The sequence below is a fragment of the Drosophila suzukii genome, chromosome 3 (assembly GCF_043229965.1).
Source record: "Drosophila suzukii chromosome 3, CBGP_Dsuzu_IsoJpt1.0, whole genome shotgun sequence".
NCBI classification, from domain to species: Eukaryota; Metazoa; Arthropoda; class Insecta; order Diptera; family Drosophilidae; genus Drosophila; species Drosophila suzukii.
The window spans coordinates 69,866,390-69,892,946 of NC_092082.1; the positions used below are offsets into that span (position 1 = coordinate 69,866,390).

The 26,557-nt window shown below is 41.9% G+C and overlaps 1 protein-coding gene across 16 annotated transcripts in view; it reads left to right on the forward strand.

Annotated features, from left to right (window-relative positions):
- Positions 1-26,557, forward strand: part of kmr (pleckstrin homology domain-containing family A member kramer) — a 55,881-nt gene that overhangs the window by 14,792 nt on the left and 14,532 nt on the right. For 5 of the 16 annotated variants that reach the window (XM_070995938.1, XM_070995939.1, XM_070995937.1 and 2 more), the window contains exons 1-4: positions 8,223-8,579; positions 18,935-19,111; positions 20,027-22,409; positions 24,841-25,939. In XM_070995938.1, coding sequence (XP_070852039.1) covers positions 19,080-19,111; positions 20,027-22,409; positions 24,841-25,939 — 3,514 coding nt within the window. In that variant the 5' untranslated portion in view covers positions 8,223-8,579; positions 18,935-19,079. Of the gene's footprint in view, positions 1-7,298; positions 7,367-8,198; positions 8,580-18,914; positions 19,112-20,026; positions 22,410-24,840; positions 25,940-26,557 lie in introns of those variants that run through there. The other 11 variants (XM_036816996.3, XM_036816995.3, XM_036816989.3 and 8 more) reach the window with 10 other exon arrangements.

Below are 26,557 nucleotides of genomic sequence, written 5' to 3' on the forward strand. Positions count from 1 at the left end.
GCTGGGATTGCGTGGCTTGGCTAAATGTTTGGAACACTCTGCGGTCGACGACTGTCAATGGCCCTGGTCCACTGTATTTATGGGCAAACTAGTGCAGCTCATTATTAGGTTGCTCGGTCGACATCATTTGGTTGATTTATTCAGCTAAATGCAATCAATTTAGTGTCGCATTTCAAATATTTGGCTTCGGTTATCGCTACTCGTGCCCCACATTTCGAATCGACTGCCAGCCGCTGATAAGCGCATCGCGATGTTGCAACTTAAAGTCTGGAAACTTTGACACAAATGCTTTGTTCAGCCACTCTAAGCAGACACTCCCGCAGATGTTGCAGTTGCATCTCGCAGTTGCAGTTGCATTTCGCAGTTGCAGTTTTGTTGCTGGCTGCCCTGGCAATTTGCTGTCAAATTGTCGCAAATTCTTACAAGCGCCGCTCATTAAAATTACCCAAATGCCAGCGCCAATTTCCCGGAGCAGTGCAAAATGGGAGACGGAGCGAAAACGGCATCGCATGACAAATGGCAGCGACGAACTTCAGACAAGTGTCTTCCACAGATGCACTGCCAGAAATGGGTCCTGTGATTAAATCTAACTTTATTTTCAACTTAAGAAAAATTGAAAATATACAAATATTATATATAAACAGCTTGTAAGTCTATTATAATATTACCTTTACACGAAAATCCATAAAAATGCTTAACAGTAAACCATTTTAAGCAAACAAGCATGGTCTTATCACAAGAACTATCATGTCTTGAAGAACAATTATAACTTGAAGTGTTTCTGTTATGTTATATTGAAAACACATCTCAAATATACAAATAAAGTATTTTGTTCTTGAAATGTTATATTTTATTTGGGTTTCATCTTGAAACACTCCATAATTTCTTAAGTTTTTATTAAAAATATTAAATATTGAAAACAAAAAACCTAGGAAAAGTGATTTATACTATGGCGAAAAGTAAAAAACAAAGAGTTGTTTTATAAAAATTACTCAGTTTCTTAAGGTCGACCTCAAGAATAGTTCTTTAAATTGAATGTAAAAATCTTTAATAAATGTGGTCTTAGTTATAGAGAATACAAACAGGACATAAACAGATGATATTAATTCAATGGTTAACCTCAATTTTTCAATCAAATGCGGAAGACATACACCTTAAATGTAATACTTTAAAATAATTAAAAATTGAAAAACAGCTTTTTTTCAAGTGCCTAAGCCGTTGCATCCCTGAGAAATACTGAGACGATTTGGCAATGCAATTTTCGCCGGCCAGCTGCAAAGGCCGTAGAATTGGCTTCCTCGACTTGGCCCCTCAACAAATTTGTCGCTGGCATTTTGCAACGTGATTTTGGTGACTTGAAAGCAGCTGATAAGCGAGCTACTTGTCCGCCAATTTCCGACTGACTGACTGGCTACGAAACTGAAAATGAGACTGAAACTGAGACTGAGACAGCGACTCCAACTTTTTACCACCCGGATAAAAAGTGCAGAAAGTGCTGATTGCGGGTATTACTTTACCATTATTGGGTGCTCTCTCGTGGAGCAACATTAATGTAATACAAAGCGCGGACAAAATGTGCTGATCGAGCGGGAAATTAACTGATGAAGCGTGGCACATAGTGTATATATACTTTATATATAAAGTAACGGAACTGCCGGCATTAGCAGTCAGGTGAGCTGAAAATCCGATGATCGAACCATGGCCAAATGCTGCGACAGCAAAATTACCCAGCTAAAAAATACCGGCACGATCACCTCGATTCGTTGAGCTCAGTTCTTCGATACTTCGATCCACTCAAACTTGTGCAGGTGCAGAGCCAATGAATTGCGCAAGAGCTGAAAAAACTCCAGCTTACTCGTACTTCTACCCACTCCAATCTTTAACCAGATATTACAGATAGATAGATCGTGGCCAGGCTGTCAACGGCTTGGTTCAATCTGGTCTGGTTTAGTTTTGCCATTGCCTTGCACAAAATGTCATTCAGCTCATTGAAATGGAAAGCTGAAAAATTAACATTGCAAACGGTCACTGGAAAACAGAAAAATAAAACGTTCTAAATACAAAACCCCAATTGAGAATGGAAAACAACTGAAGCAGAGAGGAAGCTGAAGTAAATTGTTGGGCAGAGTGGGACACCCTATAAAATGAACTTCATATTTACTACTGTGGGCAAGAACTATGGCGAATTTGTTTGTAAAATGAAAAATCTTTATTTATTCTTCTAAATCAAATGCATTCCCTTCAAAGTAATCACCTCTTGATAAAATTCACTTATAAAAAAGTTTTTTCCAATCCTCGAAACATGCCAAATAGTCCCTTACCGGTAAAGCCAAAAAAATATCTTGTGCCTTTTATATTCCACTATTTTTGCGTTTCTTTTAGTAATCTTGATAAGTTAAAATAAAATGTAAACATATTTTGGATATTATTTGCTGATACATATAGGTAAATAAATTTCCTATTTTAAAGTTATAAGTTATAAGTTAAAATAAAATGTAAATATATTTTGGATATTATTTGCTGATACATATAGGTAAATAAATTGCCTATTTTAAAGTAAAGATAAAAGTATAACTAAAATTCGTTGGGCTAATGATGTGTGGTTCTAGATTCTAAGCCCCAATATGTGTCGCCCTTGAGGAAAATTCTAATAATTCTAGTTTCTAGAATATACCCCTGATACCCTAAGATGCATCTGAGCGATACATATATCTAGCAGATCCGTACTAAACGGCTGCTCATTTGGCATTCTATGTACTCGCCAAGTTGCCGGCATTTGGCGAGTGTTACGCGACTTTGAGCGCTCTAATTGTGCGCTTGTTCGTTTGTTCATTCGCTCGGCCAACACACATAGTTGAAGGCACACAAAAAACGGCTAGGTAAAATAAACAGCAAAAGTAGCAACTAAAACAAAAAAATATAAAAAAACACTCTGCGACATGCAACACTGCACAGCCGGGGAACATTTAGCTGTGCTGAAAAGTAACAAAAAAGATACTACACACATAAAAACACAACAAAACATTCGAAATGTACAGACAAAACACGCGACTGACACTGCAGATAATTTGGCATTAAGTGGAGTGGAAATGCGTAGGAAAATATGATATAATCGGGGGGAGAATACATATGGGTGTGTGCATGCATGGCCGGGCATATGGAACCGTTTTGCATTCAAGATCAAGTTCAAGTTTGGAGCGATTATCTTGCCTCGTTGAAGTGCGGAGATTTTCCGGTAGCCAGCCGTTTGATGGGAAACTGGCAATTGGCATTTTCACAAACCGAACACTGAACACCAACCGCAAAAGCCTTGGAAATTAGCCAAATGGCACAGAAAAATAAAGGAAAAAGAGTGTCTTGGTTGAAGTGGGGAAAAATCACCTTTTGACCCACTTTAAAGAGCCATCAATGAGGCAAATGATGTTGCAGCCAGTGATTGATGGGCAACCAAACCAATCCCAAGGCACTGTGTAATGAGGATGTACTTGCAGATACAATCTACTATCTATCCGCCAGATACCGAAACTAAAGCCCAGCGGCTGTCTTTGGGTGAAAATCAACGGATTGAACGGAAGTTGTCGGCAATTTGTGAACGCAAATCATGTTGTTACCATACAAAGTTAGCTGCCGATGGCTGGGCAAAATGTCAAATGCGAAAAGCAGATGCTAGCGGTAAGGTTTTATTTTTTTTCAGTCAATCAGTTTCTTTGCGGCCAGTTTAACAGCATGAACGTGACTTTTGCATTAACGGGCTTTAAATCGAGGCTCTGAGATTGCAACTTTAAGTTGCAGTCTTTTAAGTGTGTCAGCCATTGCCTGGAAAAATAAAAAAATAAGAAAAAAAGCACCAACAAGGTGCAGCGTTTTACGCACACTTGAACACCGCTCACAGAAACACAGATACGAACTCACACAGGCGCACTTAATTATGCATTAGGCTGCTGCATTGACAGCAACACTTTGCCAGGAAGAAGAGGACGGGTTCAACGACCCCCGGGCGGCTGACAAGGGTTAATGAATTCCTCCGGGCTAAACGAGATTATGACAGAAGGGAAAACTATTGAATATTTAATGGCGGTCCTTAGAGAACCAGTTTCTAACCTAATTGCAGTTTAAAAGGTACGGTTTCCGTGATTTAAGCATTTAATCTTATTTAAAAATCCTGCCTCATCAGTACTAGAAAAGTATATATATAATTTATTAAATTCCCAGGCTAAAACACATTGCTATTAAAATTGCTGTATAATAAATTGCAATCAATTTTGATTGCTATTGCAGTTAACAGTTCACAATAATGCGTCAATTGCCCTATGGAATGTTTTCAATTATTCCTATAATATATTAAACTTTTGTGATTATAATTAGACCGACAATATACCAATATGTATTGGTTTACTAGGATACAAAGCAGCTGGCATAGGCCAAAATAAATAGCCTGGTTGATAATGATAAAATTCACTAAGCCAAGACATTTTCGATAATTTGTATGGGGAATTATCTGCATGAGAGATTGTTATAAATTACTAAAAGCCAACCCATAAACTGCCCACAGGAGGGAACCCGATTGTTGGCCAGGTGTTTTGGCCAAAATAGAACTATGTATGGGCCAGAATAGTGCACAAGTGCGATAATTTAAATCAGCTTACCGCCTGTCCGAGCGGAGCGCTCTCCATTAAATCAGACTCCATTGTTTACGACAATCAATTGCCACCTTAAGATGCCCCGATGTGGTTTCCGATGGTTTCCAGTTCTGGCTGGGCTCTCCTTTTGGCCAACTGTCAAAGGTGGTTGCCGTAATTGGCGAAATACGTTGCCCGCTGGCCGTTCAATGGAGCGTGCAGTTTACTCCGCTGCACACTCACTTCAATGGGTTTCAATTCGGTGGCGAGAAGGGGTAAGGAAGGGGTGTGGAAGGGGTTTGGAAGGGGTGTGGAAGGGATGTGGAAGGGGTATGGAAGGGATGTGGAAGGGGTATAGAAGGGGTGTGGAAGGGGTATGGACCATGGGGGGTTAAGGGAATATAGCCATTTTCATGGCTTAACCCACGCATGTGTGGCCATTGTGTAGATTTCAATTGAAAGTGCTGCACGCAGAAACGCGACCAAATCGATGTTGCCTCCATGTTGCCGTCGATTTCTGACCACTGACTAATGGCTTAATGTGTGCATGTGAGTGTGCCTCTGTTTCTCTCCCTGTGAGTGTGTGGGTGGGTGACGCATGGCAGCTGTGTGCAAATTTATATTGCCTACTTTTCGGCCAGCGAGTGTTTGGCAAGTGCAATTGATTTCGTTTTTGCCTCCAAGCCACCCGCACATGACCAACATTGTCTCCAACTCTGGAATCTAACAGCTGCAGAGTACTTAAAAAAATATCAGTTCCATCTGGCCAAGTTAAGTTCCTTAACAATCATTATAACTTATTAAATTTTAATGTTTGAAAAACAGTTGGTTTCTAAAGCAGTTAGGGATTTTTGATAGAGGATTTGACTTAAATAATCACATATTTGTGAATAGATTATTAAGAGATTATAAAGTAAGTGGCTAACTCCTTACTTACCCTTTATAAGGTATTGGTAAAAGGTGCTAATATTACTTTAATTTCTATATATTTAAGACTAAGTGGAATCCACTTTTATTTATGATATGCTATTTATGGAATAATATTTAAAAAACCCAGGGTCCCATATCTTAAAAAAGTACATAAATTTTTGCCCAAAAAGATTTGAGATACAGATTTTAAGGGGCTTAAAATAAAAATGTAGTATATCGATTACAGCTTTGAAAAAGTATATCACAATTAAAAAATTGTAGAAGAAATATTTTAATATTTTTTTACAGTGTGTAGAAACCTCACGGCTCGTTGGACAGAGAGAGAGAAAGAGAGGGAGGGATTCCAGGGAGTGAGACGGAAGACATAGTATCCTGGCCGCACGAGCGCCTTGTTTATTGAATTTGGGCGCTTTTGTGTGAGAGTGACAACGACGACGGTCGTCGCCTCCTGCAATTGAGGATGTAATTTTTGCATGTCTCCGGCATTAAATTCGTGCCTTCTCCCTCTGCTTGTGTGGGCTCCTGGGCAATTAGGGCTATGACATTCCGCTCTAAATCTCCTGCACACTTTGCTAATTGTTTCCAATTCCACAAACACACTCGCACAGTGGACCCCCACACACAGATAGACAGACAGACGGACAAGTAATTGCAGCTGTAGTCTGACCTCCGGCAAATTGGCTGTGAAAGTTCAGAGGGAAACGCTTCAATTATGATTGTTAAATGGCATATGCCATTCCCGCCCAACGACCTTTAATTCCTGCCTTTCATTAATTTGACTTTGACCCAATTCCTTTGATTAAATGCAAATTCAATTGCCAAAACTCATTTCCTAACACACATTTGATTTACATTCGTGTTGAATAAAAGCTGCCCCCGACTACAATTTTCCATTCAATTTGGCTATTCAGTGCAGTGTCCGAACTTCTCTGAAAGGTAAATGCATTTTTATAGCCATCGACTATCCATTTTCATTCACCAGTTTTTGTTGGCTAAGCCAATTTAAATTTTTACACCAAGGAAAAAGGATATTTGTATTGATGTATTGTGTTTTTTATTGACTACAGGTTGTTGATTGATCTGTAATAAATTGAAATTAAAGGACATATGAAATGGATGATTAAAAGCAGGTGTTAATTTTTAATTTATAATTTATTTAGTTGGAATGAAAACGGTGTTTAGTAATATCTATGTTTTTGTTATCATAAAAAGTAATATAATTGTTACTAATATTTTTGTAAGATCTGGTAAATGTTTTATTTTACTAATTACCATATAAGTGCTAGGAAGCTCTTTGAAGTTTTTTTGGATGCATGTAAAACATATCGAACCGAACTCAAAATACGGCTCACTGGAAAGCGCGTGTTTTGTCGTTTTGGCCGCACGTGACCTGTGTGAGCAAAAGGGCCATCAGTACCTTTCCCCCGAGGGACTTTCCCCATACCATCCCATCCAATCCGAACCCATCCCATACAGCACTTTCCACTCTTTCACCCTCACGCATCACTTTGCATTTGCGTGCTGCGATTGCTGTGTGTTTCGAGTGTTCCGAGTGTTGTGTCAGTGGGAATCGAAGCTGACTTCTGTTGCCTCTTGTTTGTCGCTTGCCTTTTGTTATAGGCTTTTAATTGACATATGCGTTTTTTTTACACGATTTCCTAGTAGTTTGCTATGCCACATCTCCCCTGCAAACCAAATCCATAGTCTGCATACTAATGTCTAACTTCTGCTTTCGAATTCTCTTTGCAGCCGCAACCCGATGTCGACGATGACCGGCTATTGAGTCTATTGGCCAACACATCGGCTAAAACCCAGAGGTGAGTTATTAGCCAGAGTCTGACTATGACTAGGTTCACTTAATTGGCCTCGCATGCGCTTCAATGATAATTAAAGCCGACAGGCCAGACGTCTTGGATTATTGGCATTAGCACCGATTTTATGACCTCGCACGCGCTCCCATCTGAAAAATGGTCCCGTGACTCCGGCTTCATCAGCCAACGGATATACTTTGTATCTGTCCATAACTCATTTTCATGCTGTCGGGGCTTCTTCACTGTATTTTCGGGCTAAATTAGAAATAAAAGCTTCACCTTTGCTGATGCTTTTTGCATAAACACAAGAAAACCAAAAGTGGTTGGGGGTTCCAGGAGGTTTCAGGTTTGTGTGTGGCATGTGGGTACCATGTGAGTTGCCCGGAGCTTTCACTCGTAGAGATTTTGAGTGGTTTCACGATTTCTGATACGAGCTAAATGCAATCGTGGCTAAGATAAATAAAAAAACACGGGATATGTAATCAGAAGTGAGGGAAAGCTCAGCCTAAATGATAATCGGTTACCCAGAGATGCTCTCTGTTAAAAAAACAGGCTTCTAATTTCAAGGAACTAACTTATTTCATTTTGAGATATAACAATATATAATAATATACTTTTTATTTCCAATTAACTTAAATATATGTGTTTCCAATATTTTATTGTAAGAGGATGCATTTTTTTTCTCCCTGTAAAGTTTATTCCTCAAAGGTAACTCTTTGATCCACCCTCGAAGCTTTCGCCTGAGCTTTTCCGACCTGCAGCTTTCACTCGCAACTCCCCTCGTCAGCTGTGTGTCCTTTTTGCCGAGTCCGAAACCGAGCGACGCAAACTCGACTTTCCCACGTCAGTCTCCCAACGAACCTTTTGTGGCCCAGAACGCGCGCTCCTCGTCGGAAGTTGGCCAAAACGCAATAACGGCAGCGCGTCGGGAGGCGGCAGGCGCAGGAGGCGGTGGGCGGGGCTGGCTCGGTGCCACGCGCAATTCCAAAAACACAAAAACAAAAACGAGAAAAGTAAAAATGAATTAGAAATTGTGCGCGCTCCGTTGTTACATAAACGAGGCATTATTTTCCGCCCGCAAAACCAGCGCTCAACTCACATGAAGTTGCCCAAAAATCGTTTCGCGTCCTGCGAGAGTGAAATTATCCTGGCCAAGTTGCCGTTGCCGTTGTGCCACCGAGTTCGCTGTGGTCGTGCTGATGGTGCTCACGTATATTATGTAAATGATTATGTGCCAGAAACGGAGCGTTGCGACTCACGAAGACCAGGCCAAAACCTTCGTAGTCGTCCTCGTCGTCGTCGTGGATGTTTTTAGCCGAGATGTGGAGCCGAGCCCACTGTTCATAGTCCCATAGTCCATGGTCCTTAGTCCTGAGTCCTGAATTCTGAAAGCTGAGTTCTCATACCTCACCTCTCGGCCCAAAGTGGGCGTACTTTCGAGGGCTGTCCACCTTTTTACCTTCTTGTTTCGTCCACTGAACACCACAAGCACTAAACTTTGGCCAGTGAAAGCCTCCATTTTTATCAGGACCTCACCTCCTTCTACAACTTCAGGTCCTATGCGGCTTATTTTGACTGGAAAGTACTCTTTTGGCCGCCCCAACTTGGCCTAACTTGTTATAAAATCAGGAATAAGAGGTTGAAATGGAAAAGACTTTCAAAGTCTGTAGGGTGTTATATATTTCACCAGGAGCGCTTTTGGGAAGATATTTTTTTCAATTACATAAAAACCGAAATTCAATTTTGAAGAGGGGAAAAACATGGCCAAAAGTCCGCAGGATACTAACAATTAAATAATATATCAAAATAAATGATAGTATTATTTGACAAAGCGAAATACAAAGAGATCCGTATATAGAAAGCTATCCTCTCAAAAACAAGAATCAACTCACAGCGAAATCTATCTAAAGGATACTATTACAATTTATCGTTAAATTTATAAATATATAAATATATTTACTTAGCTAAAATGGGTTAACCCAAGTGTCCCAATTGAAAAAATGAATATTACTTGAAGATGTTTCAATATAATTATTATTAACGCAAACTGGTATATAGTTAAAACTTAAAATATGCATAAAAAATAATAAAATGCAATTCTCGATTTTTAAAAGGCTTTGTTTTCTGAGTGTATGCCCCTCTTTTGGCATCCTTCTTGCCTTTAGAAAATCCTTTTTTTGGCGACACATGAGTGGGAGTGTTTGTGTGGGCGGTGGTTAGGCGGAAATACAAAGCGGTGCGGCACCTGCAGAATGTGGCAACAACGAGGACAAAAGGCAACTAAATTGTTGCCAAGTTCTGCTATCTTTGGCAGCTCGCTTGGCGGCTCCTTTTTAAAGCAATTTATTATGCCTGAAAGCGAATAATTTACACACCCACACACCTTTGCTCCCCCGTAATGAATAAGTTATTTGAAAAATGTATCTACATATTTTCCACCGATATTATGCAGAAGGCAAAAACATGGCTGGCAAGGATACTACTACTCCTGCCACATAGAGCCTGCCACATGGTTGCCAGTCGCGCCGAGCGCTTAATACAAATCAAATTTGAGCATTAATTCGACTAATGGGCGCTTGTAAAATGGGGGAGCGGTCGTGTTCGATGGTAAATTGAATGAAAAGCCCGTCCGGCGGTTTACTACGGTTTATTCAATTAAACTACCCCTTTCGAATGCCCATCTGTGGGCAGCCATGCATTCAAATGGTGACCATGGAGCACTGTCCATTGAAATTGGATTTTCAGTTGGGGCTTACATTTTGAGTCGGCCAACTTTTCACCGACCAACAGGGACTGCCCGAAGTTAAGGTCTCACAAACTAATCCCTCAAATGCTTTCAAATTTCCATAATACGTGGTAGAAGTTAAGAAGTTGGCTTTCATTAAAGTCTCACGCAAACTTTGCAGAAACTGCAATAATATTTTAAGTAAAATGGGATTGTGTGCGTGCTAAATTTATTTTATGCTAGACCAACATATTTTACAATTAAGAACTATATGTTCTTTGACAATGGGGTTAAAGTTCTTAAGAAATAAAGGTAGTTTCCATGCAAGTGAACTGCCTAGTAATTACCATAATAGTAAAAGTCAAATAAATATTAAGTAGTTCCTGGCTTTTATTGAAGTCTCACGCAATCTTAGCATAAATTGGCATAATAACTGTGTGTGCACATTTCATGTACTTAACTTTTCAAGTCAGATTCTTAAATGTGGTTTTTTATATTGATTTTCCACATTCAAATTCTTTAGAAAAGGAGTCCAGAACAGTTCCACAACTTGTTCAGAAAGCGAAAGTTATCTGCGGCCGGCCCCCATCAAAGAATTTTCTACTTTTTGTAAGTTGGGTGGAGCCCGGAAAATTATTTCCCAGTTCTCAGATAATTGTGTTTGGCTTAAATTGAATAATAGATGAGTTTGGTATGTACGCCAACTTTTCCAGGTGAAATGAAAATTACAGCTTGTGCCCATTTCCCCCGATAAACATGGCTTTTATATGTATTTAGAGAGATAGAGAGTGAAAATGGGGGTCTGTGTGCCCGATTTCTCACATGACTTGCCATCCTCGGCTTTTCAATTTTCGCAATTTCATAATTTTTCATAATTTTATAATGGCCTTGCCTAATTCCGCGGCTGCGGCACCCAGATTCGAGATGTTGTGCATTTCATTTTGCAATTTTCTCAGGCCCCACGGAGTGCAGTGTAAAATTAGAATTGCACACGAAACTGCAATTGCAATTGCAATGGCAACAGCAATTCCAACTGCAATCAGCTGGATGCGTCTCCTCAACCTCCTTAAATCCACTTAATTTGGTGCGTGCTCCGCGGATTGCTGCTGATTTTGAGTTTTGCATGCCTCGGCAATTAAAAGTTGGACAGTCGATTCAGCAGGTAATTGCTAGAAGGGAAGATATATCTTCCAAGGGGTAGAAAAGGGGGGATCCGTCGTAATTACAGAAGTCATTATGTTCTTGCGTCACCGTTTCAACCGCCACTTTTTCCGAGGTGGGGGCAACTTCTGCTGTCGGGGCAAATGTCAGTGGCAAAAGTTTTTGCTAAACTGTTTGAGTTGTGCAGCCGCAAGCAAACTGTTTGCCAAACTCTGCATGACAGCCAGGCGGTCTCTTTCGCACTCCTGAACTCCGTACATTGAGAAAATAACCATAACCTTTTGACTTTAACATTTGAACTTCTAATATGAAGTGGGTCATGATCAAACACAACCTTTTGGAGAGCAAACGTGATGTATACCATTAAATCAAAAAGAAGTTAGGGGGTTTTTATAAGGATACGAATACTTAGGCACATATAAAGTTTTTCCAATGTCCCCAATAATAATATAAATTTATCTCTGTGTATAATACATTAGACTGCCAAAACTTCGACTTCTAAGCGGAAAGTCAAGCAGTCAAAGTGCATTTCGAAATGAATTTATGGTCGTCCATCGGGGCGTATGGGTGATATTTCAGTTTACTGCCTAAACTGGCTTGCAAATGAAAATAGTTTGTCTTGCAGGGTCTTCTTATTGAATTTACTCGAAATAAATTCAGGAAAAAGCAAAAGAATGAAACAAATCTTCTTTTGGGTCAAAAATTGCAAATGTTCAAATTTATGATGGCGCACGAATCGTAGAAACCCTGCGCCATGTGTACAAAACCCAGTGCTCGTGTTTGTGACAGAGTGTTCTGATGTCTTTTATAGTTTTATATGTGGAGCATAATCAATAACAATTTGCATTTATATACAATGGTCTGAATGGACGGGGCCATCGGGTTCCCTCCAGACAAATACCCATACTCGAAACAAGACCCAAATATATGTATATGTATTATACACAAGAACTGAACGGCAGAAAAGGAAAACAACAGATATTGAAACGAAATGGTGGAGCATATATAAGGAAAAGATAAAGGCTGTAAAAAAACGAAATTTCACAATGCAGCGGGGGTTATAATATATTATGCGAAATGTGGGTGGGATGAAAAATTAAGGATTCCTCAAGAAGATTCTTTGAAGAATTTTACTACAGTAGACGAAAGAAAAAGTAAATAAATTGTTTATTTCCGGAAATGTATTTCAATTATTAGTTCTTTCTTTAAGGATTTTTACGTGTAATTCCTTTTCCAGTTTTCCTAGAAAATAAAGAATAAAGAATTTACTACAGAGATGAAAGAAAAAGTAAATAAATGGTATATATCCTGAAATGCATTTTAAATTATTAGTTCTTTCGTTAAAGATTTTTACTTGTATTTTCTTTATTTTTAGTTTTTCCGGAAAATATCCTTTTATAGAAATATTTACCAACGCTCAGAACTCCAGCAAACGTAATTCCGATTACAAAAGCAGAAAACAATACCGAAAATCCAGCTTTAGTGGTGTCCGAACTCCTTTATAGCCTTCGATATGCTTTTGTCCCTGTTTTTGGTCAACTCGTGTTACATTTGTTTCTGCTATTCCCAATTTTTTTTTCTTTGCGACAAGCTGTGCAAGAAAATGCCAAACAAATACACAATAAACAAAAGCGCTCGAACCCAAACACATAGAACCACCCAACACACAGAAAAAGCAAACTTTTTGCGACAACTAAAAACGGCAAAATATTTTTGCTTGTCTTTGTTTCCAGGAGGGGTTTTTCCGAGGAAGCGAGATGGGTATAGGAGGGAGTGAGATGGAGATAGAGAGAGAGAGTGGGAGGAAGAGTGAGGGGCAGTCATAAACATGGCACACATCCTGGAGGCAAGGACTCGAGTGGCTTTTGTGCTGCTGCCAGAAGCGGAAATGGGTAACAGCACCGCATTCTGGATGCGATGGTGCGAGTGAGAGTGGGTAGGATTTTCCAGGTTTTTCCCCTACCTCCCCCCTCTCTGTTTTCCGACTTTCCTGTGCGTGCCACGTATTTAAATTAGTATGCAACATGAATGACAGCCGCCATTGCCATCGCTCATGTTTCCCTGATAAACTCTTTGCCAGAGTGTCTGTGTCTGTGTGCCTGTGTCCTTGCCTTGATTTGAATTTTTAACTTGTGCCAGGCGCAAATGAAAGCGAGCATTAGCGAAATGCCAGAGCTCCTGATGGCCTGATGAAATTTCTTCTCAATGACTTATTCAGCTTCCCATGCTCACTTAGCGATTTTCCCCTAATGCTGAACTTTGGCTTCCCAGCGACGTTGGCAGGATATAGGCATCCATTGATAATCACCTTGGAGACAGAGTTACGAAGGAGCAGAACGCGCGACTTTGCTGTCCTTTTTGCCGCCTGGGCTGCATTGACGCCTTCGCTGCTCCTCGAGAAGGACGTGCCCTGGCTCCTGATTGTGGGTTACAGCGAGATAAAATGGTATTGCATCCACCAGAGGACAACAACCATCATCAGGACGACGACGACAATGATGAGGATGAGGATGCATGCACGTCTGTTGCTCTCCGCTCGTTTGGCGTCTATGCCAATCAAGTCAGCCAGCCAGCTGGGAGGCTCTAAGGACGACCACCCACCACGAGGAGGACAAAAGTGAAAGCAACAAAATCTCCATCATCAAGTGTCATTCTGGGCAGAAGTTGACGCATACATAGGCACACTGGGCCAAACTAGATAGTTGGCGAGGGAATGTTAAGGAAAATAAATTCGAAATGGTCATCCATTCATTTCCCAAGGTCTTTAAAAAGATAAAAAACTTTGAACAGTGAGATCAGGCTGTTTTTTTTACATTTTTTCACATGTACCTATATACTAACAATTAAACAATGTGGTCTTTAACGGCCGATTTCTCAATGTCATGTTAGCAAGGTGTTAAGTTCTCCGGGAGACTGTTAAATGTTTTCAACCAGATAAACCTATCATAATATTGAGAAACAAACACAGTAAATGAACCTTATGATAAAAGTTTAAATGATATTGAGAAATCGGTTCTCAGAAAAAGTTTCTTAAAGATACCTTTTTGTAGATCTATGCATTTGACTGATATGTATGTGACTTTTCAATACAGTATTATTTTTATTTTTGAGTATAATCTAAACTTTAATTAAACTTTAACTAAGAAAACATTTATTTTAACCATGTACTTCTACCTAGTGTATTATTTTAATAATACTACTAAAATGTATAGGAAAAATTCTAGAATACTTATGGCGATATCTTTGTAATACCATTTTTTGAGTTACTAGAAGTGTAATATTTCACCCACCACTTACTTTATAATTAATCAATATTAATTAGTTAATGTAAACTAGAACCCCTTTGTTTTTTACTGTATGTACCGTCTGTATTGAGGCATCTGTCCGTGTGCATCTCTATCCATCTCAATGTGTCCCTCTCGTTCGCCCCCTCGCACAACTATACCCATGAATATTTATGCCCTGTGGCGAGGACCTCCTCTCCGGAATGTTTCGGATGTTGTTTTGGGTCCAGAGAGGGTCATGGGGTTGTACTAACCCAGCCGTTGTTCTTCCTCAAGAGCACACACTGTCTGGCAAATCAAGTGTGCAACTTTGAATTGGGGCGGCTGCTGTTGCTGCTGCCGGGCTTAAATGTTGTTTAAACAAAACTTTGATTCCATCATACTTGGCCGAAGTATTTAGATTCACCCGTTACCCCGCGCCCTTTGCATATTGCATCTTTGCGAACTTGGGACCAAAATCCAATTTCCGATGGCAGGTAACATGGAAGCTCCGGGCTTTGGCTACAATCCCCAGACTCTGTGCCAGCCTCAATTAATAACCCAAAACCATGGATCGATTCGTTTCTGATTTATGCTGGCCATTGGCCACGGTATCGTTATGATTTCAGCTTAATGCATCGCTTGGAAAAACAGATGGCCGTCGAATGCCATTAAGCATTATCCGCTACCCATACACACGCACTCAATTTAATGATTGATTTGAGTTTAATTGCTTTCAATTGTTTTGCGGAATGCAAATGCAAATTTTACAAACGGTTGACTGCCCAGGGAGATCAATAAGCAATAAGCAAACAGTTTTTGCCCCACACAATCACGTGTGAACCGAGGCGATTTGTTAAAGTACCGGCCATTCCAGCCATTTCAACCATTCCAGGCCCCAGGCAAATATTATGCAACACTTTTGGCCCAAATTCGCATACCCTTAACATATTCGCATGTATCTCCGCCCATTGACAACTCATCAAAAGCGACGGGCAAGGTCATGATGTGCCAAATACCCAGAGGGCTCTCAAGAAAATGGCGAAAAATAAAACCCAAAAGTATATAAGAACATTTCCGCAGAGAGAAAAATAAAAGTTCTTTAAAGTTGGCTAAGAATCTTAAACTTAAACGAAATAATACCGTTTATCAAGAACGATTTCTTCTTAAAAAGTGTTAAGTTAAATGAAATTATTACAATAATAATAAGAAGCATAAGAGTTATTTAAAGTTGACTAAGAATCTTTAAAAAGAACTAAAACTTAAACGGTAGAATACCTGTTATCAAGAACGATTTCTTCTTAAAAAGTGTTTGTTAAATGGAAATTATTACAAAATACTTTGACTGACAAAAGCTTTTTTCGCTTCAAAACATGTTTTTAAGTAGTTTTCCGGGAACTATAGTTTTTTTCCGTGTTCTTCGATCTATGTGTATCTCAATGTGTGGGCCACTTTTCCCCAGAGCTCCCAAGTTTGTCACACTTTCAACCGGTCGCTCAGATATTTGCCGTCTTCGTCTGTATCTCAACTTTTCGCTTTTCTTGTTTATTGATTTTTCCTACCCGACCCACCCAAGTTTGTTGTACTTTTCTCACATTATTTATTGTTCCACTTCGGTTTGCTAGGGCTTTAACTACTTTGGAATCTTTGCTTGATGAGTATTTATAATTGCACTTAGCGTATTACAAGAGTCGAGGAAAAAGAGGGAAAAAAGGGGCAGGTTTCAATACTAATTAAGTTGGCCAGTTTCAGTGGGCCGCCTTTTTCCGACTATGGCCATGGCCAATTCAAAGTGAAGTGGCCGTTGGAAGTTGTTGGCCGGGTTCTCTCCCATCTTCTCTCCCTTTTCCTCTCAACCCGAGTGGCACTTGTCGTTGGTGGTAATGACGTCATTGCGGGCAGTTGGTGGCTGGATTGCGGGTCAACTCCCCAGCAGGTGTGTCTTCAGTTCTTAGAGGTGTGTGTTTGTGACAGATAGGCTGTTGCACATGTCACAGCAATTAAATTGGGGCCAGAAATAAACAGGTCCCCGATAAGTAGGCAAAAGTAGCTCCTATAAAACCCACATCAAGATATACCCATTTTCTGACAGGCGGGTCACGACCTCAAATTATAATTATACATATCACAAAAAGCTATCAGAGATAATGGAATTCCACTGTGCATACCACAGGTCGTATGCGCGATTTTATTGAAATTACTGATCGGAAAAAGGGGAAAACTCACATGCCAATCAAATGCCAAACAAGCGAATTGAACTCGATTATCGGCATAGTTTAGGCCTCATCGTCAATTTTCATATTTCCATTGGCTTTCAAATATTTGTGAGCATATGAACAAATAATAAACGGAATAAAAAGGGAAATTTTCGGGGAGTAGTCGTGGTTGGTGGCAGTCCAGTTTCGGTATAAACACACATTGGCCCGATGACCTCTAATCGGCCCCATTGTAATTTGTTATATAAATAAGCATAATATGCTGTGTATCATTACCATCAGCCTCGTCGCTTTTTGGCCTGGCTGTATGCCAAATTTATATCATCTTTCAGCATAATATTCACCATGGGTACACACAGTATAGTGGGGTATAGTATGTGGGCCATTTATATGCACATATTTTTTTGGCACATTCTTGTGCCCTCCACGTTGTGTGCATAAAATATTTCTGTGGTAATTTTTCATGCTCACATTAGCGGCGTCTGTCAACCGAAAAGTGAGGGAAAAACTGTGAGGGAAAATGTTGCAACATCAAGAAGCTGCAAGGCATCCATTTTCCCTCCTCCCTCACTCACTTGCCAGCCCGCATAAATAAATAAAAACCCAGCTCAAAGGACCCCAGAGAGAGAGAACGACGGTCCTATCGTTTAATCGGTATTGATTTTGTATTGTTGTGCCACCGCCAATATTTTATTGTGCGTTCTGCTCTGGGCCACGTCTTCCTTCGAGTTTTCAGCCATTGCGCTTTTGGCAAACGCCAGGCGGTAATTGAAAGCCATACAAATTGCCGACCGGCTGGCAGGCAATTATAAAATTGTTTGGCCAAAGTTGATTGTGGCGTAAAATAGCCACGGTTACGACTACGGATGGCTCTAACCCGCACACACTGGCCAAGAAATAGAAATGGAAAAAGTCTGGCCATGAATGGCCGTTAACAACGGATCAATTGCTTATTTATTGCGCAACAGTTTCAACAGGACTTTGCTTTTAATGCAAGAGTCAAGTTTAAGGCACTGAGAGAAACTAATACTAAAGTATCTAGCTCTTTAGGGCATAAATAAATTGTTAAAATTTGATTTCTTTAAATAGAAATTAACATGATGTTGGGGTTTTTGGGTAGACAAATTAGTTTTCTCAATGTGATGTTAATGTTACGAACAAATAATGTTTAGAATAGTCTGTTATCACATGATTCAGTGAAAAACTCCGTCTAGAGAAACTAATATTGTTAAGATATCACATTTTTGTATAAAAATATTTATTGATCTCGATTTTTAAGATTCGGGTAAAGAATTTCTTTTCCAAAAAACCTTCTAAAAACCAGAAAGGTTTTTCTGTCTGTTTCTTTTTTTTATTGTAAGGGATTCATTTAATGCCCAGACAGACAGACAGGATAGAACCGAACAGAATCGAATGGGTCGAAAAGCCAACATTTTTGCCTTTCCGTTGGAGGCATGTGCCGGAGCTCCAATAAAGGCAATCCATAATTCATTTGGTTAAATGCATTCGAAGCGGGCTCATTGCAGATGCATCTATCCGTGCATTCTGGCCTGCATCTCACAATTGCGGACGTTAAATTGCATTAAAATTGTCATTCGATAGAGCAGTTATCGAGTGTTGGGCTTCACAAATGTTTGCCGTGTGTGTCGTATCTGGATTTGTCCAGTCGACTCGTTCACTGGCATTAAAACCGAATTCGTGTTCAATACTCGACAAGGGAATTATTGTTTCCTTGGAGATGATTTATTTTTTCTTTGTGTTTTGCATTGGGGAGGTTTCAAACCAAATTTATGATGTATTCAATACGCATTGAATATGCAAAACATAAACAAATTTAAGGCAGGCATCAAACAGAATTAAATTAAATTGAGTTTATCTTCTCGAAAAATGTGAAATAACAAAAAAATCAATATAAAAATTAAGCTTTTCGTTTGCTCCCTGCCATTTTTTTTGACTTTTGGCTTTGGTTTTATTACTTTTGTTAAATTTTTTGCTCTCGTCGAGCGTCGACAAATAAATCTGCGGTTCTCCTCCAATAAAAATAGACACATTCGCAGTTTCAATTGCAACTAGACGGCGGCTGCAATTCCACATTTTTTTCTCGTTTTTTTTGGTGCCCCCCAAAAAGTCTGAGGCACACACGCGAAAGGCAACGCGAAAAAAGAGGCCGCCGCATTTCAATCGAAAAGTTTTAATTGAGTTTTTGCAGCCAATCGAATAATCAAATCAAAACTCATTACAATAAAAGCGAAAAGGCGGGCGCGAGAAAGAAATTAGTGCAATTCAATTAAGGCAATAAGGCCAATTAAGTTATTAAATCGAATTAACGACAAACCAAAATAAAAAGGTGCAAAATGTTTGGCTGCATTTATCAGCTTTGGGACTGGTGAGTAGCATAAATCTCGTAGATCTCTCTCGGTGCGGTACCCTCGAACCATTCCCCATTTTCCACACCATTTTCCAGTTTCCCCCCACCTTCCGATTTCCCATTTCCGCGCAGAGAAAATGAGGCCGGCAAGGTCAGCCGTGTGTTTGTGGCCGGAGCGGCGACTGCAGTTAATCAATTACGGTCAATTACGCGCTGAGCCAGTTGCATTTTCCACGGCCTCCGTGTCTTCCGCAGTTTGCATATTTTCCCGAAGACCCTCGACTAGGAATAAACCCCTTGTTAACACCCGTGACATATATGAAATGCTTATCGGCTCTTAAGGAATTTCCATTAAGCTGTTTTCACTTGTGGATGTCGTGAAAGGCACTTGAACTACCTAATTTATAAGGTTTTTTGTTGAAGTGTTTTTATCATAATAACAAAGGACACTTTTTATAAACTCTCTCGCTTAATAAAATAAAACTTTGCAGTTACGAACAGCCTATTTTATTAAATCTCTACTTTTCTAGTGGATAATATTAAAAAAATTGGTTTTTAATTGTTGAATTGTTTTAATAAGTAAATTAAAATATAATAAAGCACCCCAGAATTTTTTTAAGCCGAAAATACTTCTAAATGCAAACGTAAATTTTAAAAATAATTTATAAAATCTTTTGGAAATTAAATTTTGTGAAGATCTTTTATAGCCACGAAATCCCTAAAGAATTCTTTCATTAAAATCAATAAATATATTTAAAGAGAGTATGGGTATCTTTAAGGTTTAGAATTCTTATACTTTCTGCAGCTTAGGGTTAACTGCCCTGTCCCCACGAATTAAGGCCGTGTGACCTCCACTGATTAAATCACATTTCCGACTGCCTGTTGAACTTCCACTGATCGGCTTTCCGCTTTTCCCCTCCTTTTCCATTGCAGGTTGGAGGCGCCGCCCCTCTTCACCGCCGGCACCATGGACGCCAAGAAGCTGCAGCAGCTGCAGGAGGCAGCGATCCTGGCGCAGCAGCAGAAGAAGCTGCCGCTGGCCTACCAGACGAATCTCGTGGACTACCGAACGGCGGCCTACAGCCAGGCGCTGTACCAGCAATCCCCCACGGCCACCAGTTCCAGCGGAGGAGGACCGCTCTCCCCGATCGAGATGCAGCCGCAGTCCAAGCACCACAACCTGATGAAGCACGGTGGCCATGGAGGAGGCACGTCCAGTAGTTCCCACAGTTCCCCCTACCACCAGTCCTACTCGAGCAGTGGAGGAACTGCAGCGGGGGAGCAGCTCTATCAGTCGCCCACGGAGCGAACCTATCTGGCGGCGGCGGGAAGATTGCAGGCCAGCAATGCCATGGCCGGGCATCATCCCATCTCTGCCCTCCAGTCGCAGTACCAGCAACTGCAGGCCGCCAAGATGCAGGCCCAGATGGCCACCCAAAGTGAGGCCGCCCAGCAGCAACAGCGGACATTCGCCATGCGACAGGCCATGAACCCGCCCACGAATCACTACCACATGAGTCAGTCGCCCAGCATGGCCTCCAATATGACCACTCTCACCCAGCAACAGCAGCAGCAACAGCAGCAGCAGCAGAGGGCTCCTCCCTCCTCGCTTAATTTGCAAAATCAATACCAACCTGCTCAGGGTCCTCTCAAGTTGCAACAACAGCAGCAGCAGCAGCAACAGCAGCAGCAACAACAGCAGCAGCAACAGCAACAGCAGCAACCTGCAATGCCCAAACACTACCAGGAGCAATTGTACGCCCAGCAGCAACAGTTGCAGCAACAATTGCAGCAGCAGCAGCAGTTACAACAGCAGCAGCAGCAACAGTTGCAACAACAGCAACATCGTCACAAAAACGACCTGCAAACCCCGGGCAGTGAACACGGCACCGTCTATATCCAACAGAATCATCCCGGTCACGTGGTCAACCAGGCCTGCCAGACCCAGATATCGGCGGTCAAGCCCAAGGCCACGCCCAGTTCGGAGGAGTCCTCTTCCAACTCGGCCAAGAGTCCCACCCATGCCCCATTGGATCGGAAGAAGAGTGCCGGTTCAATACAGGCCCTGAAGTCACCGATTACGAAGAGACCACCCTCCACACCGGTTACTCTATCAGGATGGCTACACAAACAGGGTTCCGATGGTCTGAAGGTGTGGCGCAAACGTTGGTTCGTCCTGGCTGAGTACTGCCTGTACTACTACAAGGGACCCGAGGAGGAGAAACTGTTGGGTTCGGTTCTATTACCTTCATATCGCGTATCCGCCTGTTTGCCCGAGGACAAGATCTACAGGAAATTCGCCTTCAAGTGTGAGCATCAGAATATGAGAACTTATTGGCTGGCTGCTGATAATTCCGAGGCTATGATGCAGTGGGTCAGAGCCTTGGCGGCGGCCAGTTTGATGCAGGCACCCAGCAGCGGGGAATCGGAGCCCAGTGTGAACTCCTCGCTGAATCACAGTGGCGAGAACTCTGACTCCGGCATTCATACACTGCAATCGCACCCGGGAAAGGGTAACCAGCAGCCCACACCCTCGTCGGAGAACACGGGCAGCAGTGGAGGAGGAAGTGGTACTGGACAACCCCTCTATGCAAATGCACCACCCAAGCCCAGACGCATCAATGATGGAGGATACTCCTCACCTTCACCGGAGCACAACGAACAGCAGCAACATCATCCGCAGCAGCAACAACATCCTAGTCGCCGCCTCATGTCGCCCACGCAGCAAATCTACCAGCAGCAGCAGCAACACCAACGATCTCAGCAGCAACAGCAGCAGCAACCGCAGCAACATCATGCCATCTACGACACTCGAACAGGTCATGTGTCCACCGCCTTGCAGTTGCAACAGGCGCAGCAGCAATACTCCCTGGATCATCTAGAGGCGCAGTTCCAGCAGCAACAGCTGGACATGGAGGAGCAGATTGCTAGGTTGCAGCAACAGAGGGCTGCAGAGGAGATCTATGGCGAAAGGGAGATGTACATGGCCAAGTTGATGCAGCAGAGGCAGGGTCCCAATGGAGCCTATCCCACTCAGCAGCAGCTGCTGCAGGCGGAGCGGAGGACTCCCGATGCCTATGGGCGTTCCAAGCAGCAGCGACTCTTTGCCGCCGCCGCCGCTGCAGCGGATTACGAGGACATCTACAACATGTCGCAGCTGGCGGGAGCCGGCGGCGCAGGAGGCGTGGCCATGTCCGCCCAGGAGGCACTTCTTCAGGAGGCCGCCAGCTACCGCCGACCCCTCAGTCCGCCCAGCTACGATGGAAGTAAGCATGTACCAGCAATGCCGCAGCGGTACACGCCCAATCATATGGAGGTAAGTGATGGGAGAAATCCTGGGAATATACAGCTGGGCAACTTGCAAATAACTAGATGTTGTAGGGAATCCTTTGTTAAAACGGGTTTATATTTAACATTTTTACTCCTTTATCTGTCAAACCATTTTCTAAGCCATAATAATTTTTTATTGAGAAAGCCCCTTGAACATTATAAAAATGGGATATATTATATTATTCATATCTAAAGAAAATATTTAAAAGAATTATAACCATTAAAAACTTTTTTTTTCAAAAAAGTATTGACTAATGTACTACTGAGGGCAAAAACTAAGGTGTATGTGTTTTGTAAAATGAAAGTTCTTAATTTATTCTTCTAAATCAAATTATCCCATTTAAAGAAATCCCCTCCCGATAAAATACACGTATATCAACGATTGTTCCAATCCTCGAAACATACCAAATAGTCCCTTTCCGTTGTAGCCATGAACGCCTTCTTCGCATAACGCTCAAATAATATTCTTTATTAAAAGTTAGGCCTACTTATTTTTACAAAGCACGTTCATTTAAAAATCTGATGAGTATCCCATAAAAGTAAAACAGTTTTCTGGTAACTGAAAAAATTTTCCGAGCATTATTTTAAAAGAACCTATCTGATATAATAGGTTTTCATCAGAAAAAATAGTGGTTATAAATTTCCATCACTAAAGATTTAATGGCACAAGTAGTGAGTGCAGTTCTCAAAGGCAGTCAAAATGGCAAACCACTGCCCCGGGCAGCAACGAACTGCGATTCCGATTGCAATTGCGATTGCTGATGACCTGCCACTTGGCATGGCATCCTTGGCTTTATGGGTGCTTCGCGATGGAAACTGGGGGCTGGGAAATGGAAACTGGGAGCTGGGAACTCTGGGTACTTGAAGCTCGGGGGCGTGGCACCGGCAAAGGTCAGCCCACCAAATCATCTGCGATGCCACTTGATGTTGTCTGATTGCTGCGAATGCTCACAAAAACCCGGGGGGAAAAGTGAGTAGGGCCCTGAGATGATGATGGTGTTTTATTTCCGCACCTCTTTCCCTGACCTAGTTGGAAAGTTTTGCTGCCTGAGACTTGCACCTCTGCACGTATCAGCTTTTCACTTTTATTTGCCCTTGCCTGGAAGCCTGGTCCTCCTGCTCCTGGTCCCGCTGAGATAACTCCTTCCTCGAGCTCCTGTGACTCCATGAAGCCACGCTCACAAAAGCTGCTGCTGTTTGCTGCTTCTGCCGAAAGTGCCCACATTGATGGACGGCAACGGAATGGGATGGGTGCTCCTCCAGAGTCTTTCTCGGAAACTTTCGGTTTCAAGCAGCTGCTGTCTCGAGTCCGCAGCTCACAATTTAATTGGACTTTAGTGTGTCAGTGGGTTGCTGAATTGCAGACATTTGGGCGAAGGAAGAAGCTCCGCCTCGAGCTCCTCCTCCTCCTTCTTAGCCACCAGTGCAGCAATTTCCTTCGAATGCAACTTTATGCTCCTTCCGCCCTTTTGGGCAGTGGGCGGCTATGGGGTGATGGTGGTGCTGTGTTTAGTGGGTCAGGTCAGGCCCAGCAAGTTAGCCGGGAAATGAGTCGCGTGCATGATTTATGGCCACGGTTCCTGGGCAAGAGACCAGCTGTGCCGCCTGCCAAGTGTCGAACAAGTTACGGGCCACGCCAATCTGCCACACTCAACTTCTTACAACTTTCAAAGTGATTCACAAAATACCTAAAATGTTGCCCTTTAGTATGGAAACGGTTAGACTTTCAGTATCCTACATTTGCGTACCAACAAAGATTTTTAATAACTTTCATTCATATTATAAGTGATATTTGATGTTGTTATTCAAAGGCTTTCAGTTCAAACCTAATTTATGTACTTATATATAGGCCTAAAATGTATCTTTCTAAATATTATTTGTTCAAAAATAAAAAGGAATTCAAGGAACTTAATCAATGTGGTAAAAAATGTGTAATTCAGTCAAAAGGATTTTTCATATTTTTTGGAGGGAAATACTTATTTGTTTTTATAACTATTTTTTGGCTTCCAGCTTAAATATATTTAATTTTTCCTTTTTTAATAATTATTAACTTCAGACAACCGGTATCAAATAATAAAAAAATAAAAGGAACGGTATCAAACAATTTTAAATTATTTAGTTCAGTTAATAACATAGGATTGTTTTATGATTTTCTAGAAAATTAACCAGGCTTTTGTAGGGCTTGTAATTATCCAATTAAAACCCTTTTTAATGCCTTTTTTTAAATAAATCAATGTTTATGGCGTCGTATAAGACTCGACTTGTTTTGAATGCATTCTAAGTTTTCCGAGATTTTTACGAGTGCTGCTCTAGTTAAAAATGCAAAAGCCCAATTACTCTTATTACCGCCATTACCATTGCATAACCCTTTCTAACTTTATGCCTTTCCCCTTCTTTTTTTTGCAACAATTTTTTAGGCCAGTGCCGCTGATCAACTAATCAATACCATGGACTTGCGTGCCCGCTCGGCGGCGGCCATAGTGCGTCCCCATTCCGCGGACTTCCTGGAGTACGAGGCGCGTGCCGAGGCAGCTGCAGCCGCTGCCGCCGCGGCGGTGGCCCAGAGTCAGCAGGAGAGTGGCCGGGCTCCCAGGCCCAAGTCCAGTTTGGACATCAATCGCACTCCGGATAGCTTCTACTACTCGGAAGCCAGCTATGCGGAGAAGATGCGGAAGAGTGCCCTGTATCTGCAGAGTGGCGGAGCTGGGCAGGCTCAGCCCCAGCAGGCGGGCAGTTATCGCACCGCAGCTGGTGACTTCAACTCCGGGGTGAACACCATTGGCTATGAGAATCCCTACGAGAGGGCCTACAAGCGGCAGGAGCTCCTGGCCGAGGCACAGGCTCAGGGAGGAGCTGCCAGCAGCATGCCGCGAATGAGTCGATCCGCCAGTCAAGGACGCTCGGTGGCCTCTCAGCTCCAATCTCCCCAGCAGCAGGAGGATCTGCCTCCGTTGAATGTGCATCCGGGTTCCATCTTCCCACCCTCGATGTCCACGCAGGAGATCATCAGCAAGAACGAGCAGTTCCTGCGCTCCGCCAGTGCCCGTCTGCCCAAGAGAGCTGGTGGCATGGATGATGACTATTCGGCTGGGAACTCAACGACCACTTCGCCCACTGGAGGAGCAGGTGCCTCCAACTCGCCGCAGCATCAGGATGGTGAAAGGAAGCGGGAGGAGTCCATGAAGCGTCTGCTGGAGTGGAAACAACGCATGCTGCAGTCACCTTTGACCCGCAAGGGCATCCAGCAGGGCGGCAGCAACATGTCCGCCATGTCCAAGCTGGGCAGTAATCCCAACATCTTGCTGGCCTCCACGGCGGTGGCTAGTGGAGCACGCTATGGCCCCCAGGCGGGCAAAACGGGTCTGGTGGTGGGCAATGCGAATGGCAGTGCTCAGGTGGCCGGGAATCAACTGCAGCCCCCTTCAACCTCCGGAATCCAGCGATCCCGATCCGAGAGCCAGGCCAACATAGGACCCGGCGGAGTGGTGTACAACAGCTACTCCTCGGACGATGAGGGTGAGTCTTGATCAGCGATGACATCCCATAAGTATTCCCCATTCTGCTTGGCTTCAACTCTGTCCCTATACGTCTCTTTCTCTATCTGTAACTGTCTCTACTACGTATCTATGGCTACGTTTATGCGGTGGTAAATTAACAACATACAAATAATGATTTCGATATAATGCGAATATTTTAAGGCAATGCCGAATACTATGTGACATTGAGTAAACTATCATGAATTTAAATTGAAGTAAAGCTATTTATAACAACGAATCAAAAAATTACGCTTTTTCTTAATTAAAATATCTCAAGATATCCATAAAAATTTTAATTCAAAGCCCTTATAAAAAGTCTAAATTTTAAGTCCCTAAACAAATTGTATTGAAAAGAAAATTTATTATGTGCAACAAAAAGCTAATTATCTTATATCACTTGTATAACTACCATTTTGCAATGAAAATTATGATACTACAAATATTGTATTATATCGACTTGGTAAAGTTGTTTGTATTAATGGCATTTGTTTCACAAAGTGCCATATTTCAGAATTTAATGATGTATTTTAATGTCTTGGTAAAGTAGCTGGTATTAATGATATTTGCTTACCAAATTGAAATATAAATGATTTTAATG